At 36.4% G+C, this 14566-nt stretch overlaps 1 protein-coding gene and 1 pseudogene across 7 annotated transcripts; one reads left to right on the forward strand and one right to left on the reverse strand.

The window, feature by feature from the left end:
* Positions 1 to 296: 296 nt before the first annotated feature.
* LOC148931479 (uncharacterized) lies at positions 297 to 5915 on the reverse strand (annotated as a pseudogene).
* Positions 5916 to 11619: 5704 nt separating this feature from the next.
* Positions 11620 to 14478, forward strand: LOC125221425 (putative serine/threonine-protein kinase PBL19). 7 transcript variants are annotated; one of them, XM_048123559.2, is made up of 5 exons: positions 11620 to 11764; positions 11917 to 12514; positions 12933 to 13193; positions 13458 to 13580; positions 13684 to 14478. In XM_048123559.2, exons 2-5 carry the CDS (start codon positions 12164 to 12166, stop codon positions 14218 to 14220), a joined length of 1272 nt encoding a protein of 423 aa, XP_047979516.1. In that variant the 5' UTR covers positions 11620 to 11764; positions 11917 to 12163; the 3' UTR covers positions 14221 to 14478. The 7 variants fall into 7 exon arrangements, with proteins under 7 accessions (XP_047979516.1, XP_047979528.1, XP_047979535.1 ...); XM_048123571.2 differs by having other exon boundaries at positions 11621 to 11764; positions 12099 to 12514; XM_048123578.2 differs by having other exon boundaries at positions 11631 to 11878; positions 12118 to 12514.
* Positions 14479 to 14566: the final 88 nt, after the last annotated feature.

Genomic DNA, 14566 nt, shown 5'->3' on the forward strand with positions numbered 1-14566 from the left:
ATCAAAGTAGCCGTTAGATGGGATTTTAAAAAGCTGTTAGAGTTGTTAAGTAGTTACTTCAATTCACACTCTTTCCCTGATCTGTTTTGTCGATATCGAGCACAATTCAAGAGCATTACTTCAATAAAATCTCGATTACTTTTCTGCTACTACGAAAAGACGATGGCTTCAAGATTCGAAGCCGAGAAGTTTACAGGCAAGAACGACTTCGGATTATGGCGCATGAAAATGTGAGTAACGGGGACTTGCAACGGCATTGGAGGTTGAAAGCAAAGAAGATAAGCCGAAGGTCGATCTTGATAGGAAGCTAATTTGAAGAGGGATGATATCGAAGCAAAGGCGCATAGCGTGGAAGACTCTACACGAATCATCGATATTTCAACATTACCTTAACGAGCTTGTCAAATAGCTCAAGATGTGAGGCCAAATGTTTGAATTAGGTCAGTCTCCTTTGGCTGGTTGATGATGTTTTCAAACATTCCTTTCAAATCATCGCTCCAAGGATCCTGTCCTCGATATCCGAACAAGGTTTCTTATGTTGGTTGCTCTCATTTGAAGAAGAGAACACCAGTTCAGATAAACGCTCCTTCTCGGCTTGCCTGCAGTACTTGTCGGCCTCAGTCGTCCCAGAAGTCATCAGATGGTACGTGTGGACAAACTTCTTCTGCCCGATCCTATACGCACGGCATATTGCCTGCCTTTCCACAGAGGGATTCCAGACGACGTCCAACAAGACTACCCTCGAAGCCCCAACCAAGCTTATCCCCTCAGAGCAACACTTGGTCGACGCAAGCATGACCTTGGATTCACTCTGTGGATCATTGAACAAATCTATCGAAACCTGGCGCTTTTTTTGGTTACGCTTCCCGTGAATGTGGAGAACTTCTCTACCTTCGACCCACTCGAAGACTTGTTTCAACTGTTCCTTTATAAGCTCAAGAGGTTCACTATACTGGCTGAATACAAGCACTTTCTCTTTCACTGCCATGCTGTGACGAAGTAGCTCCACGAGAAATCTTGTCTTGACGCCTTCGTTGGGATCGAGCTTAGATGCCTCAACTGCAGCCATGTCCAGTCCTACAACTCTTCGATCTTCTGTTGTACAGCGTAGGAAGAGGTATGGATGCACGGATATCAGAGCAACTTCGTATTGAAACTTAAAGTTGTTGGAACTTTCTAATCTCTCAATCAAGCTCTTCTGCAGCATAGGGGGTTTGAGGAGGACAACGCAATCTCTCAAGCCCGGGAGACTCTGCTGAAGAACGGCGCCTCTATACAAATGAACAATCGGTGACATGCAACTTTTTAGGTATTCCACATCTTCTGAGACGAAAGAAGATTTCCAATGCTCTCCCTCATGTTTACTACTCGATGACATTTTCTTTGGCACGAAGATCTTCTTTCGTGCAAGCACATCTGCAATGGCCGGCCTGACTATGCGCAACGTGTTGAAGAGTTCGCCAAAGTTGTTTTGGAAAAGTGTTCCAGAAAGAATCACGCGCTTCTCCGTCTGAAGCTTGAGGAGAACGTTCCAAATGCTACTCTTATCATTTCGAGGAGTGTGCCCTTCATCAAGAACAACCAGTCCAGGCATTTCCAAGAGAATTCTTCTCATCTTCTCATTATAATCACTATCACCACACTTTCTCTTCTTGTTTCTCTTCCTTTTTTTGTTTCTCTCGCTCGTTAACTGCTCAAACAAGTCATAGCTGATTCCGAGAACGCTCCCTCCCTTGCTCCAAGACCATATCTTTATCATACGAATAGCTTCCGGTTCTTTACTTCTGCTTTTAGGAAGACACACCAGAGCATTTCTGTCCTCCTTACCTGACAACTCAAGCTTGCTCAGGTTATGAAATGGGAACTCAACATTCCATTTCTTGAACTCTTCTTCCCAGGCAAGGAGAGTGCTGGCTGGGCTAATAATCACGGGCCTGCAGTTCGGGAACATTTTGAAGTAAGTCTCAACAAAAACTATAGTCAAACGCGTCTTCCCAGTCCCCGGAGCATGAGATATTATGCATCCGCCCACTCCAGCTGGATCGGTGCTCTTCAGTTCATCAAGATTGATGCTTCCTGCCAGGTTTGTCCATAGAAATTCGAATCCATCTCGCTGGTGCTCATACAAACTCTCTCGTATACCTGATTTGATGCTCCAAACAGTACCAATAGCAGTACAATGATTGCGAGAATCAGCATCATCATTGGTTGGAGGGCATATGTGAAGTTCATCATTCTCTAGACATGGTTCTGATTCATAACATCTTTTTCTTTCCGATCCCCTGTAAGTTCTCTTCGCCTATATAAAGCGAATAGAAATGAAATTCAATTTACAGAAAGTATTTTATTCCAGCAGTAGTTCACAATTTTATTGATAATAGTATGATATGGATACCAGTCATATAAAATACACTAACCCATTCAGGCATGACATCCTTCGGCCCAAGTTCCACATGACGGCAGAATTTACATATTAGTCCTTCATCATCTTCTAAGACTAATTCATGTTTCCCTCTGGAACATCTTGCATGCTGAGTTTCTTCACGAGGAAATTTTTCGTTTTCTGAAATTTCCTGCAACTCATGAAAAATGGTGTCAAGTCATAATCTATTTTCTTAATCATGCTTGTTTGCTAGAATGAGGAGCAAAACACAAAGAATAGTCTTATCAAATATTGAAAGCGAATGGTTTAGGATGTAATGCTTTAGCTAGACCAACCTCGGGGTTGTCAAATGATTGTTGTTCATCCAATGCCCACACACAGTTTAGTTCACAAAATAACCTGTCAATCTCTTTTTCATAATCTGATTTTTCCTCCTGTTCTGGTATCTTGTCTTCAAACCTGAACTTCAGTGGAAGAGTAGTTTGCATTTGAGATGCAATATTTAGTTTACTTTGCAATACATCATCTGCAAGCATACTGCATAAATCTGAAATCAAAATAACTTGGCAATATTAGCAATAAAATCTTTCATGTACGATGTACATCAAAGAAGGGAAGGAACACAATCGAAGTTATTTTGATAGAATATTTTGTAGTCATGATTTGATTAGCTCTTTTTGAAATAGATATGTTATTATTCCCAAACAAATCACTTTATTACCCTTGACTTGTTTAGATAATACTTTCTTTCTTGTCATTGGCACCTCGATTTCATCAGCCATATCTGTAGCCTCAGCCTCAGCAGAATCATGTGAATCTGAATCAGCTCTTTTTGAGTAGGCGGGAGGAACATCCTCATTTGGTCCGGTTGGAACCTTCTCTTCACTAACCATGCGCGTTAGTTTATCCTCAGCACATCCTGCTGCTTCACTTCTTTCCTTAGTAGCATCATCACTATGAAAATAACCATCATTCGATTGGGAATGAAGAGCTGCCTCATCTGCTCCAGTTGGCACACTCGTTTTAGCCATGTCTTCAGACTTGGCACAAACACAAAAATTCAAACTGGTTAATTCAGCACTTTCCTTAGAATCATCAGCACTGTGATTGCAGCCGTTTTGAGTATTTGAATGCTTTGAGCATGTATCTTCTTTCAAGCCATCTTCTGCATCAGTGTCATGGTGAAAATTTGTATCCGTTTCTCCATTCTCTTCACAGACTTCGCATGCCTCATCATCTTTTGAGTCGGAGGGAGGAACTGCTTCATTTTGTCCGGTTGGAACCTTCTCTGAAGTTTCTGCTGCTTCATTTCTTTCCTTATGACCATCGTTCGACTGGGAAAGAATAGCTGCCTCATTTGCTCCAGTTGGCATGCTCTCATTAGCCATGTCTGCAGTTTCAGCACAAGCATATAAATTCGAACCGTTTAATTCAGCACTTTCCTTAGAATCATCAGCACTATGATTGTAACCGTTTTGAGTATTTCTCACTTTCAATCCCTCTTCTGCATCAGCATCATAGTGAAGAGTTGTATTCATTTCTTCGTTCTGTTCACGGACTTTGCCTGCCTCAACGTGCAAGCTCACCAACTCTATGTCATTGTCAGAACTCTCCACTTCAAAATCAGTTGATAAACCCAACGAGACATTGCCAACTTCTGATTCCTCTTTTATGCTCCTCATCTTTGATCGAGTCCGCCTGACTTCAGAATATTTCTGAGATGTACTAACATCATTACTATTGGACTCAGTGCTCGAGGAAGAGCAAATAACTTCGTTTGAGTCAGAATTTTTTCTCTTTTTTCTGTTTCTATCATTCTTTTTAGAATATGACATTTTCGTGCTCTCTCTTCCGACATTCTTTGCAGAAGTGGAAGCAGTATGTTCTTCATCTTGTTCTTGACAGGCTGAGGGCCCAACCTCCAAAGCAAGTCTTCTCAAATCCCTGAACTCGGACCCATCATTGTTCACTAAAGAAAGAACAGAGATGTAAACACATAAATTGTCATGCATCCTTCAAGCAACATTAAAGAAAAACTGATTATAGGTAAACTAAAACAAAAAAAAGACTAATAAAGAAACACTGAACTACTGAAGTAAAATAAAATTACCCTTTTGCTTCTTTATATGATCTTCCATGATCCTTTCTGGACTACTCTGACAGGGGTGAGGCTCCCCAAGGGATGTGTTGGCATCGTTACGAGTCGTACTCTTTCTTGATCTCGTAACGCGCTTTTGGGGGACACGACACATGAGGTCCTGCGCTAGCTGCTTCTGTCCCCAAAGCTGCAGCTCTTTCTCATAAATTTTTGTGAAGTCGTGTTGCTTCAGCCCCTTGTTTTGCTTCACTTTGATTTCATATTCTTTCCATCGTAACGTTGACAGGATACGATCATCAAACACATTGAATTGTCTTGCAACGAGGTGTGGTCTATGATGTACCACATAGTTGTTGCAAAACATTGGGGCTAGAAGAGTCCCAAATTGCACTTGAGGCCGTAGGGAACGAGGCAAGAGGGATGGAGAGTACGGTGACCATAAGATATCCTGCTCATGCAAGCAACTCAAAATTAAATCTGAGCTCAAGTTTAAAACAAGTTAGAGGTAACTATATAATCAACTTACATCTTCAGTGAGATTTTGAAGAATCTCTTTTACTGCCTCCGTGTTCATGACTCTGCGACTGTGAGAAATCCTTTGCACTTTCTCCACAACCCAAAGCAGGAGAGGCACTCTACGGTCCTCCTGCTTCAACTCAACTCCAATGGCTTCTCGCAACTTTGGGATGCGAATCAAGAAAAAACACTACCAAAAAATAGCAAAAATTTAATGGTCGAAACATATTGTCACGTAGTATGTCTATCATTACGTCAAAACCAATAATCAAAACAAACAGATTAACATACCATAAGCACCCAAAGGTTTCCATCAACCACCCTCTTAGGAGGATTTACACCCTTACAGTTACTTATCCCCGAGTAGAGAAAGGCTAGCAGCGCTGCTCCCCAAGCATACGAGTCGACATCTTCCAATTTTTCGACGAATTGGACATAGGTGGTGTCGATTTGCCTACCAGAAGAGGGCGGTACAATGAAGCATGAGATAATAATAAGTAACACCGCAATCTTTCTCTTCCTATAATCATTGGTCACATCCTTTGCAATGCCTCTTAGTTGCTCCATGGATACAGTTCTGTTCTTGTGTTCCCCAAACACCCGCGTGAAGGCATGTTCGTCGCGACTATTGGAGTTGATCACTGGTTGACCCCAAATTGGCAAGCCAGTCAAATAAAGAACATCTTCCAATGTGACATTGAGATGGCAATGGCCAAACACAAATACATGTTTTTCAGAGCTGTAGTGCTCTAAGAGAGCTCGTAGGAGCGGTCTTAAGATGAATGCTTTGGGCACTCTGAGGAGGCTGATTAGAGAACTGGCATCGCTACTTGCATCGAGCTCAGCCTTGAAGGACTCATCAAGGGTCTCGAACAAATGTGCAATGGTGAATAGCTTTCCACCCCCGTATATTGCCATTTTCTTAACAAATGTGAATCTTACCAAGATTAAAAAAAAAAAGCTTTTTCAAACTAACAGATACTAGTAAAACTCATGCATCAACACATTTAATTTTGATCCATGAAAAATAAATGATTGAAATAATTGTATGCCTTAGCCAGAAAGAGGAAGAAGAAGAAAAGAGGAGAGGAATACCTACAAAATGAAGATTGATCAAGGTTGGAATTGGGTGAATGAAACGAATGTTGAAAATGAAGAATTCTCGTATTGGCTATTCAATGGATTGATTCAAATCATTCAATTACATTTTTGAGTCTTGACTGATTGGTTTACCCACCATCCCTAATCATATTTATGTCTATGTAGTTGAGATGACATAATCTTTTCCGTTTTTTTGCTATGATGCAGCTGCATTCAGTCATGGGGTGGAGTGTGGGAAGAGGAATGTCTCGACTCTCGAGGCGGGAACGCTTTGGCAGTTTGAATTTTAATCTACTTAATCTTAATTAATTGTTATTAATCCTAATGACACAATCATTTATCTGGTGGAAAACGTAAAATAAGACATCAATGGGTATTGAGTGTTATTTAATCAGGGAAACTTTATTAAATTCAAAAATGTCATTTACAAATTACAATAATAACTAATCAAAATAGAGGCGTCATTTATACTTCCATTGTACATTTGTATCGGATGTATAACCTTGGTCATTGATTTTGCTTGTTATATTTCCGTTGTATATTTGTTTCAACAAAAATAATGTAAGGGGAAAAGGGTATAAAAGACTCAAAATAGTGAAAAAAGGTTTGAAATGATATTATACTCATACGTAGAGGCTTACAATGCATTTTTTTAACAACAAATCTATGTTACCAAATTTTGTACAACCAAAAATTAGTTTATTTGATAAAAAATAGGTCTATTTATGCATTTAATTAAAATATATGATGCATATATAGTACATGGAAAGTGCATAATATTGTGATTATATATTTATGATTTGTGTAGAAATTTTTTATTTTTTTTTAATCATAAATGTAATTAGTGCATATTTTAATTCAAATTTTAAAAATAATAGAAAATAAAATTCAAATATAAAAATAAAAAATAAGGTTAAAGGCTAATTAGTCTTTTTAACTTATCCACTTATTATATTTATAATTTTAATATATAATTAATATATCAAATTATTAATATAACCTTATTTTGGTTGTACAAAATTTGGTTGTTTATCATTACTCTTTTTTTAAACATGGGTACCTCTAACATGCGACTTGCCGTACGTAGAGGCCAATTTTGTAGTTCACTCTTTAATAAAAGCTACTTCTTCCGTTCCCTCATAATTAAGGCGGAACTTTCTAGCCCGAAGTTTAGAAATAGATGTTTGATGTGTTAAGTAGACAGATAAAAGAATAAGAGAGATAAAAAAGTAAAAGAGTAAAGCAAGAGAGAGAAAAATGTTACCATATAATATAAAAATAACTGAATTATGTTAGAACTTCCCAAAATGAAAGTACTATAAGTTACGATAAACTGAATTTTACTTTCAAGTTGCAACAAGTATAGTCATCTTGGTTGTTATAACTCTTGATCTGCTTTTTTAAGTTCGAAAACACTCAAATAACCTAGTAGCCAATTTTTTTTATAACGATGTGTCAAGATTATTAATATTGAATCAAAAATAGGAAAATTTGGGAGTATATTGTTTTATGGTTGAATTACTATACCCACATTAAGTATAATTTCCATCGCATATTAGGTTTCTGTATTTTGGTCTGTGAAGAATTTTATCATCACAATGCCTTCACTCTAATTAACTTGGACAAACTGAAAAATGGTTTAGTCTTGCAACAGAAACACCTCAAATAATACTTACTACTACTAGTATTTTTTATAAATAAATCTAGTACTAACATTTATAGTACTAATTAATAATTAGTAGTACTATATTAAAGCGGGTCTCCAACTAACTTTTCTAATCCACTTTGTACTTTGATTTGTAAAATTTCTTAAAACTTAATATAATACTCTTCCTGTCCCCCGAAATTGTCTACTTTGTCCCGACACTGATTTTAAGAAATGTAAGTGTTGATAAGTGTAACGGAATATGAGTCACACTTTATATAATATTCATAGTAATTTTATAATAAAATGTGATTGAAATGAGTTAATGAAATGTTAGGCCTATTTAATATTTATGGTAAAAAGTGAAATTGAATAATTAACGAGGGAATGACGAAAATGGCAAAAGTGGGACGGAGGGGGTAGAATAGTAGCCAGCAATGAGAAGCTATAAATTTGGTGTGAATAGATTGGCATGTTTCATGGTCATGAACTCATGATACTTATAAGCGGTAAGGTCTGTAGAAAGAAACACACTATATCACCTAATGTGATAACTGTTCACTTACTTCCAATTCCAAAGCACTACAAGCACATATATAAGGAAATTTGTCCACGTGGTCTAGGCGTAGAGGGTATTAATTTTAAAAAATTAAAAATACAACTTATGCGTTGTTCCAGCTAAAGTGATTGATTTTTTTTGTCGGTTGTTTTATGAAGATGATAATACATAGTTAAAATGAATAGAAAATAAAGTAAGAAAGAGTATAATATAGAAGAGAGTCGTATCTATATTATTAGGGTTGGGGAATTATACCGGAATACCGGACTTACCGTACCGAAAATACCGTTTTTTCGGTATACCGTACCGTACCGATAGAGATCGGTACGGTAACGGTATTAGATTTCTCATACCGCGGTATACCGATGCTTCGGTATACCGTGGTATACCGGTATACCGATTGATATATATAATATATAAATATATATATGTTATATTTAAACTAAATTTCAAAAAATAAGAATTTTTATTATACAAAAATAAAAGAATCAAAATTGGGAACCCTATTTTTTAAAGTAGTTGAAAACTAGATTTTTTTTTAATATTTTGGATATAATAGATTTTTTCACGGTATAATGGTATAACGGTATGCCGTACCGCAAAACACGGTATAACGGTATATCGGAATGCCATATCGCAGTTCGGTATACCGAAATGCGGTACGGTATACCGATAACACGGTATGGTAATGGTATGGAAAACTGCCATATCGAATTTCCGGTATACCGAACTCCGGTATACCGAAACTTACGGTACGGTATCGGTATGGTTTTTGTCATACCGTAACTTTCGGTACGGTATACAGTATGCACTCCCGGTACGGTATACCGTACCGAACCATCCCTATATATTATTCTCTTACTTACTTTATTTTCTCTCCACTTTAACTATTTATTATAATTTTTCTTCAGCACGTACCAAAGTAGACATACCAAAGTAGTCAATCACTTGAGATTGGACAGGAGGGTAATAATTTTTTTTTTATCCATCATTGTTAATAAAATGTCACAACTAATACATCTAATCACTCTTCTATTATGCCATGTGAAAATCCCCCAGCTCGATGGGATTTAGCGGAGTACTATAATGATTAATTAATTAATTATACTCTAACCATTGGAAACATCACTCTACTATTGACGTTGAAACATGAGAAATATATTCAACGTTAAGTTTTAACTTTAAATCGTGAATTGTCGTTTTATTTTCCTCTACCATTGTAAGTGACAACTTTCAATTTTGTTGAAGTATATTAGTACTATTTTTTTCCAAAGAATATAATTCGATAGGACGTAACTGGAGATTTCTGAATTGACTTAAGTCGAAAGTACTATTTTCATGTTTCTAATACATAATGGTTGGAAATTAATTACTCCATTTATTTGCTTGAAAATGTTTTTTATACTTCATTCGTTTCAGATAATTCAGATATTTTTTTTGCCACAGAAATTAAGAAATTAAAATAAACAGTAAAGAGGAAAGAGTAAGAAAATGAATAGAATAAGAGGGAGGAAGAAAGACTAAAGTAGACTCCTCCATATGAGATAAGTTAGAGCTTTTGCAAAAAAATTAAAATAAAAATAACTTATTTATTGAGACAATTTAAAAAAAATGTAACTCAATTATTTGGGACAATTCAAAAAGAAATGTAGAGTGGACAATTCAAAAAGAAATGTAGTAACTCAATTATTTTTAGACTTTCTAGAAGGTAGTACCTATGACTGTTAACATTTAAAACTGGACCAACGTGTGGAACCTATCGTGTGACTCGACTATATACTAAATTGGTGACCTAATTTAATTAAGAAATTATTCATAACACAGGTTGATTGGGAAAACCAACATCAATTATAAAAACCTTCTTGGTTAGCTAGCGATAATATATTTCTTTGATCAATATATTGATAATATGAAAAATGCACACGGATAAAATCATACTCACTTCATCCCACAAGAGTGTGCACTAATTTCTTTTAGTCATTTCCACAAAAATATGCATTTTCTAATTTTAAAAGTTCTTCTCTTTTTAATAAGATGAACCTCATTCTTTACTAATTAAATACTTCATGCCATATTGTGATTTAAACAATTGCAAAGTCATTTTTTTAATCGCACAATGACTGGATTTTTTTTAAAGTTAGTAGTATACTTTTATAAGTTTATGTTTTTATGCTTAAGTATTAATTTTATTTGTTACCAATTTGTTCAAATTGTCATTAGTAATATATATAGGGGATGTTCGATTTGTAGGATTGTATCTTGGATTAAATAGATAGTGTGTTTGGTTCATAAGAATTAGTCCATCAGTTCAATCTTAGATGAATAATCATGGAATAATTAATCATAGCTAACTCCCTATAATTAAAATAATATTACAAATTAATTTTAGATTGTATCTTGTACTATTATTTTATTTAGTAAATTGAACCCCACCCACCGCAGTACATATTACATGCGAATAAAAAGTCAGCCAGGACGCCAATGGAATGGTGCTATTTTTAAGCCGTGCTTTCTTGACTAATATTGATGTATGAACGAGGCATTTAATACGTTATGCTATAAAACTTTATACTATTTCAATCACTGAAAATATTTTTTTGTCATGGACAAAAATACATTAATGTTATATGCATAAAATATAAACAATCTAAACAAATTTGAACTGAAGTCCATCCGTATCCATCTGCGTCAAATAAATAAAATAAAAATATTACTTACACGTTTTTCCTTAATTCAATTTTGTTTCTGTTTTTGGCCCTCTTAGTTTGATTTTTCTTATAAAAATAAATAGTTATCAAATCCATTCATATTTGTTTCTAGAAAGACATGGATTTTGGTATGATCAATGATCTTATTATTATTGATCATATCACACGTAAATACTTCATTCAAATCCAATCATATAATAAGACCACCCATGAAAAAAATAGTCATGTAGGTTGTTGCACACAAACAAAAAGTAGTCAAACATTACCCAGATAGCAATAATGGACTAGTCATAAACTACTTATTATCATATGTTCTTCTTGAATATATTATGTTACGGTGATTTTTTTAATGAGATATTTTATCGAGATGAAATTCCCCCAAAATGGCCAAATTAAATGTGAATTGAAAAGCACACAAATTAATATAGAGTAGAAATGTAGGGTAGAATGTAGAGCATTAATTAATGTGGAAGAATTGCATCAATTTTTTTATTTTTTTCGTACTGAATTTAGAAAATGTAGTGTAAAATAGGTATAAGGTGGAATTCTAATTATTCAAACGGGTCCCAATTTTCAAACCAACCACCACCCACCTAATTCAACGGTTATTCACTGCCATCGTTTATCAATTATCATTATCACTGTAAGCATCATTTATCATTATCAGCAGCAAATTGAGAGAGACAGAAAGCAAAATCTAAAGAAGAATTGCAGTTTTTCAGATAGAAATTGAGATGAATCCTTTGAAATAAATGTAGGTATCATAGTACTAGCATTTGTTTTCATTAAAGGCGAACTACTTTGATATTTTTGGATTGCTTGTAGCAGCTACCGTCTTCAATCTGGTTTTTATTCGATGCTCCAATCGGTATTAATCGTTCTTATTATTTTTTTGTTTTTTTCCAGCTGTGTTGCTTTCCACCGGATTTACTGCCAGCGCTAACTAAATCCATTTCTATAATGTTTAATTTAATACTGCTACTTACTTTTAATTAATTTGATATTATCTGATTTGGAATTTTTATTCTGAAATCATGTGGAACAGTGGAAACTCGTCTTCTTTAACTGAGGCTTTAGTTTGATATCAGATCGGATTTGATGTGGCAGCAGTGAAGCTCGGAATCAAGTTTTGTTGGAGTCGAATTGCTTGAAAATGAATTGTTTCAATCAATTCAAGGATAGGAGTAAAACTAGGTTACAGAAATCAGCCCCGACATTGAAAAGCCAGAGCAAATTTGATGTATCGGAATCTGAGAGGGCAACATCATCCTGTTCAGCTACGCCGCCGCGCAGAATCACGGAGATATATGAGGAAAAAGCGCAGAATTTGAGAGTTTTTACATTTGCAGAGCTGAAGCAAGCGACTAATAACTTCAACAGATTGCTTAAGATTGGTGAGGGAGGTTTTGGATGTGTGTACAAAGGAACAATCAAGCCTCCTGAGGGCAAGGATGGTGACCCCATGATTGTTGCGATAAAAAAACTCAGCAAAGATGGCTGTCAGGTAATATTATGTTTTCTTTTTCCATTTTTTATTCACTTTTATTATGTGGTCTTGCTAGTAAACTAAAGAAATTTGTGCTGAAAATATATGGTGGATTTGAAATTGGGGATTAGTTGTTAAGCATGTTAGTATATAGTATAATGATTTCCATGTGAGTGAATGAAATCTTTAACTCCTTTAGGCATGAGAGACTGCCATTTTGGAATTGAGATGCATCTAATAAGAAATTGGTGTAGAAATATATGGGGGAAGGGGATGGGAAAGCAAGATTAGAGATTTTATTTACATGCCTCAGTAAAACGAAAGCAATGCTCGCTGTATGTTACATGCTGTTCATGTTCTCGACCCGTGACAGTATCTAGTAATGCCAAGGTTCATCCCACTGAAAAGGTGTGTGGTTTTGTTTTGACGGTATTAGGGTCACAAACAATGGGTAGCAGAAGTGCAGCTTCTTGGGGTCGTGGATCATCCAAATTTGGTCAAGCTGATAGGATACTGTGCTGTTGATGCAGAACGAGGCATACAGAGGCTACTCGTGTATGAATATATGCCAAAGAAGAGCCTGGAGGAGCACATTTTCAATAGGGCTGGTTCAACGTTATCCTGGGAGCGAAGATTGCAAATAATACTCGGGGCAGCGGAAGGATTGGCTTATCTTCACGAAGAGTTGGAAATCCAGGTTTCACCTTCAAATCTTTTTGCCACTTATCATTGAATTAACTTTTAGGACTTTTCAAGTTTTGGGTTCCTGCCTCAGAAGATAGTGCAAGCTTTGGTTGTTACTACTTCGATTCAAGCATATTCATCATCGCTTAGGTTCTTTATTTAATCTTATCCTTGAAAATTATTGAAGTTATCAGGAATCGATCTTTGTAAATAATCAGTCACCTTTGAAATTGATGTTGATCCTAGTTACTGACTGTTGTTCACTATGCTGTTTCAGGTGATCTATCGTGATTTCAAGTCATCGAACATTCTACTGGATGGGGAATTCAAGGCGAAGCTGTCGGACTTTGGGCTTGCTAGGGAGGGACCAACTGCTGGTCATACGCATGTTTCAACCGCGGTATTTTCATTTTGTTAAGTAGACCGTTTTAATTACAAAAGCTTTAACACTCGTGTATCTCGTATGAAAGTTGCTTGATGACAAATGCTTTCGTGTTTTACAGGTTGTTGGAACATATGGATATGCCGCCCCGGACTATATAGAGACGGGGCATCTCACCTCCAAGAGCGACGTGTGGAGCTTTGGTGTGGTGGTGTATGAGATGTTGACAGGAAGACGATCTCTGGAACGAGAACTCCCCAAACCGGAGCAGAAGCTACTGGAGTGGGTGAAACAGAACCATGCTGATAGTCGAAGATTCAGCACAATCATTGATCCGAGACTCGAAAACAACTACCCGTTAAGTGCAGCTCGTAAAGTTGCTAAATTAGCAGATAGTTGTTTGGTGAGAAGTGGGAAGGATAGGCCAAAAATGAGTAAGGTGGTGGAGGCTCTCAAGGACATTATTGCTGAGGCAGCAGCGTGTGTGGAGAGCCCGCCGATGAAGTATTTGGAGGATGTTGAAGATAGTCCTGCGCCGGCAGAGCAAATGGCCGCATCGATCAAACGGAGATTCGCCCACTTGGCTAAGATCAGTGAGAATTTGGATGGAGTGAACACAAGAAGGTTTATGATGATGCAAAGGGCTAAAGTAACATAGTAATAACTAGCTTTGTCGAGGTTTGGGCTAAAACTACTACGTCTCATCTTTAAAAGGACCACAACTCCCGTTTCATACCTCAATGTTGTAATATACTATAGTATGTTAGTACTTTAGTAGGAAGTCAATAATTAGATTTTATATAATAGGTAAGACGAAGAAGTTGTGAGGCTAGGGACAAGGGGTTTTTCCCCAAACTATTATGTAGGTTTCTATTCTATGAGTATTTACATGAGAAAATCTTCTACTGTGACTCAACTTTTTTGATGCTTCTATTAACTATACATGAAAACAATCTCCTCGAGCTATCGAAATTCTGACAGACGAACCCTATGTACATAACTAA

Source organism: Salvia hispanica, chromosome 2 (genome assembly GCF_029641045.1).
Source record: "Salvia hispanica isolate PSC_SH4W2 chromosome 2, Shi_PSC_v1, whole genome shotgun sequence".
Taxonomy (NCBI): domain Eukaryota; kingdom Viridiplantae; phylum Streptophyta; class Magnoliopsida; order Lamiales; family Lamiaceae; genus Salvia; species Salvia hispanica.

What these genes read in the sequence shown, in the direction of transcription:
- LOC125221425 (XM_048123559.2), top strand. Translation starts at nt 12,164, where the DNA reads ATGAATTGTTTCAATCAATTCAAGGATAGGAGTAAAACTAGGTTACAG. An exon ending in TCAGCAAAGATGGCTGTCAG is followed by an intron (nt 12,515 to 12,932) that starts GTAATATTATGT and finishes TGACGGTATTAG; the next exon opens with GGTCACAAACAATGGGTAGC. An exon ending in ACGAAGAGTTGGAAATCCAG is followed by an intron (nt 13,194 to 13,457) that starts GTTTCACCTTCA and finishes ATGCTGTTTCAG; the next exon opens with GTGATCTATCGTGATTTCAA.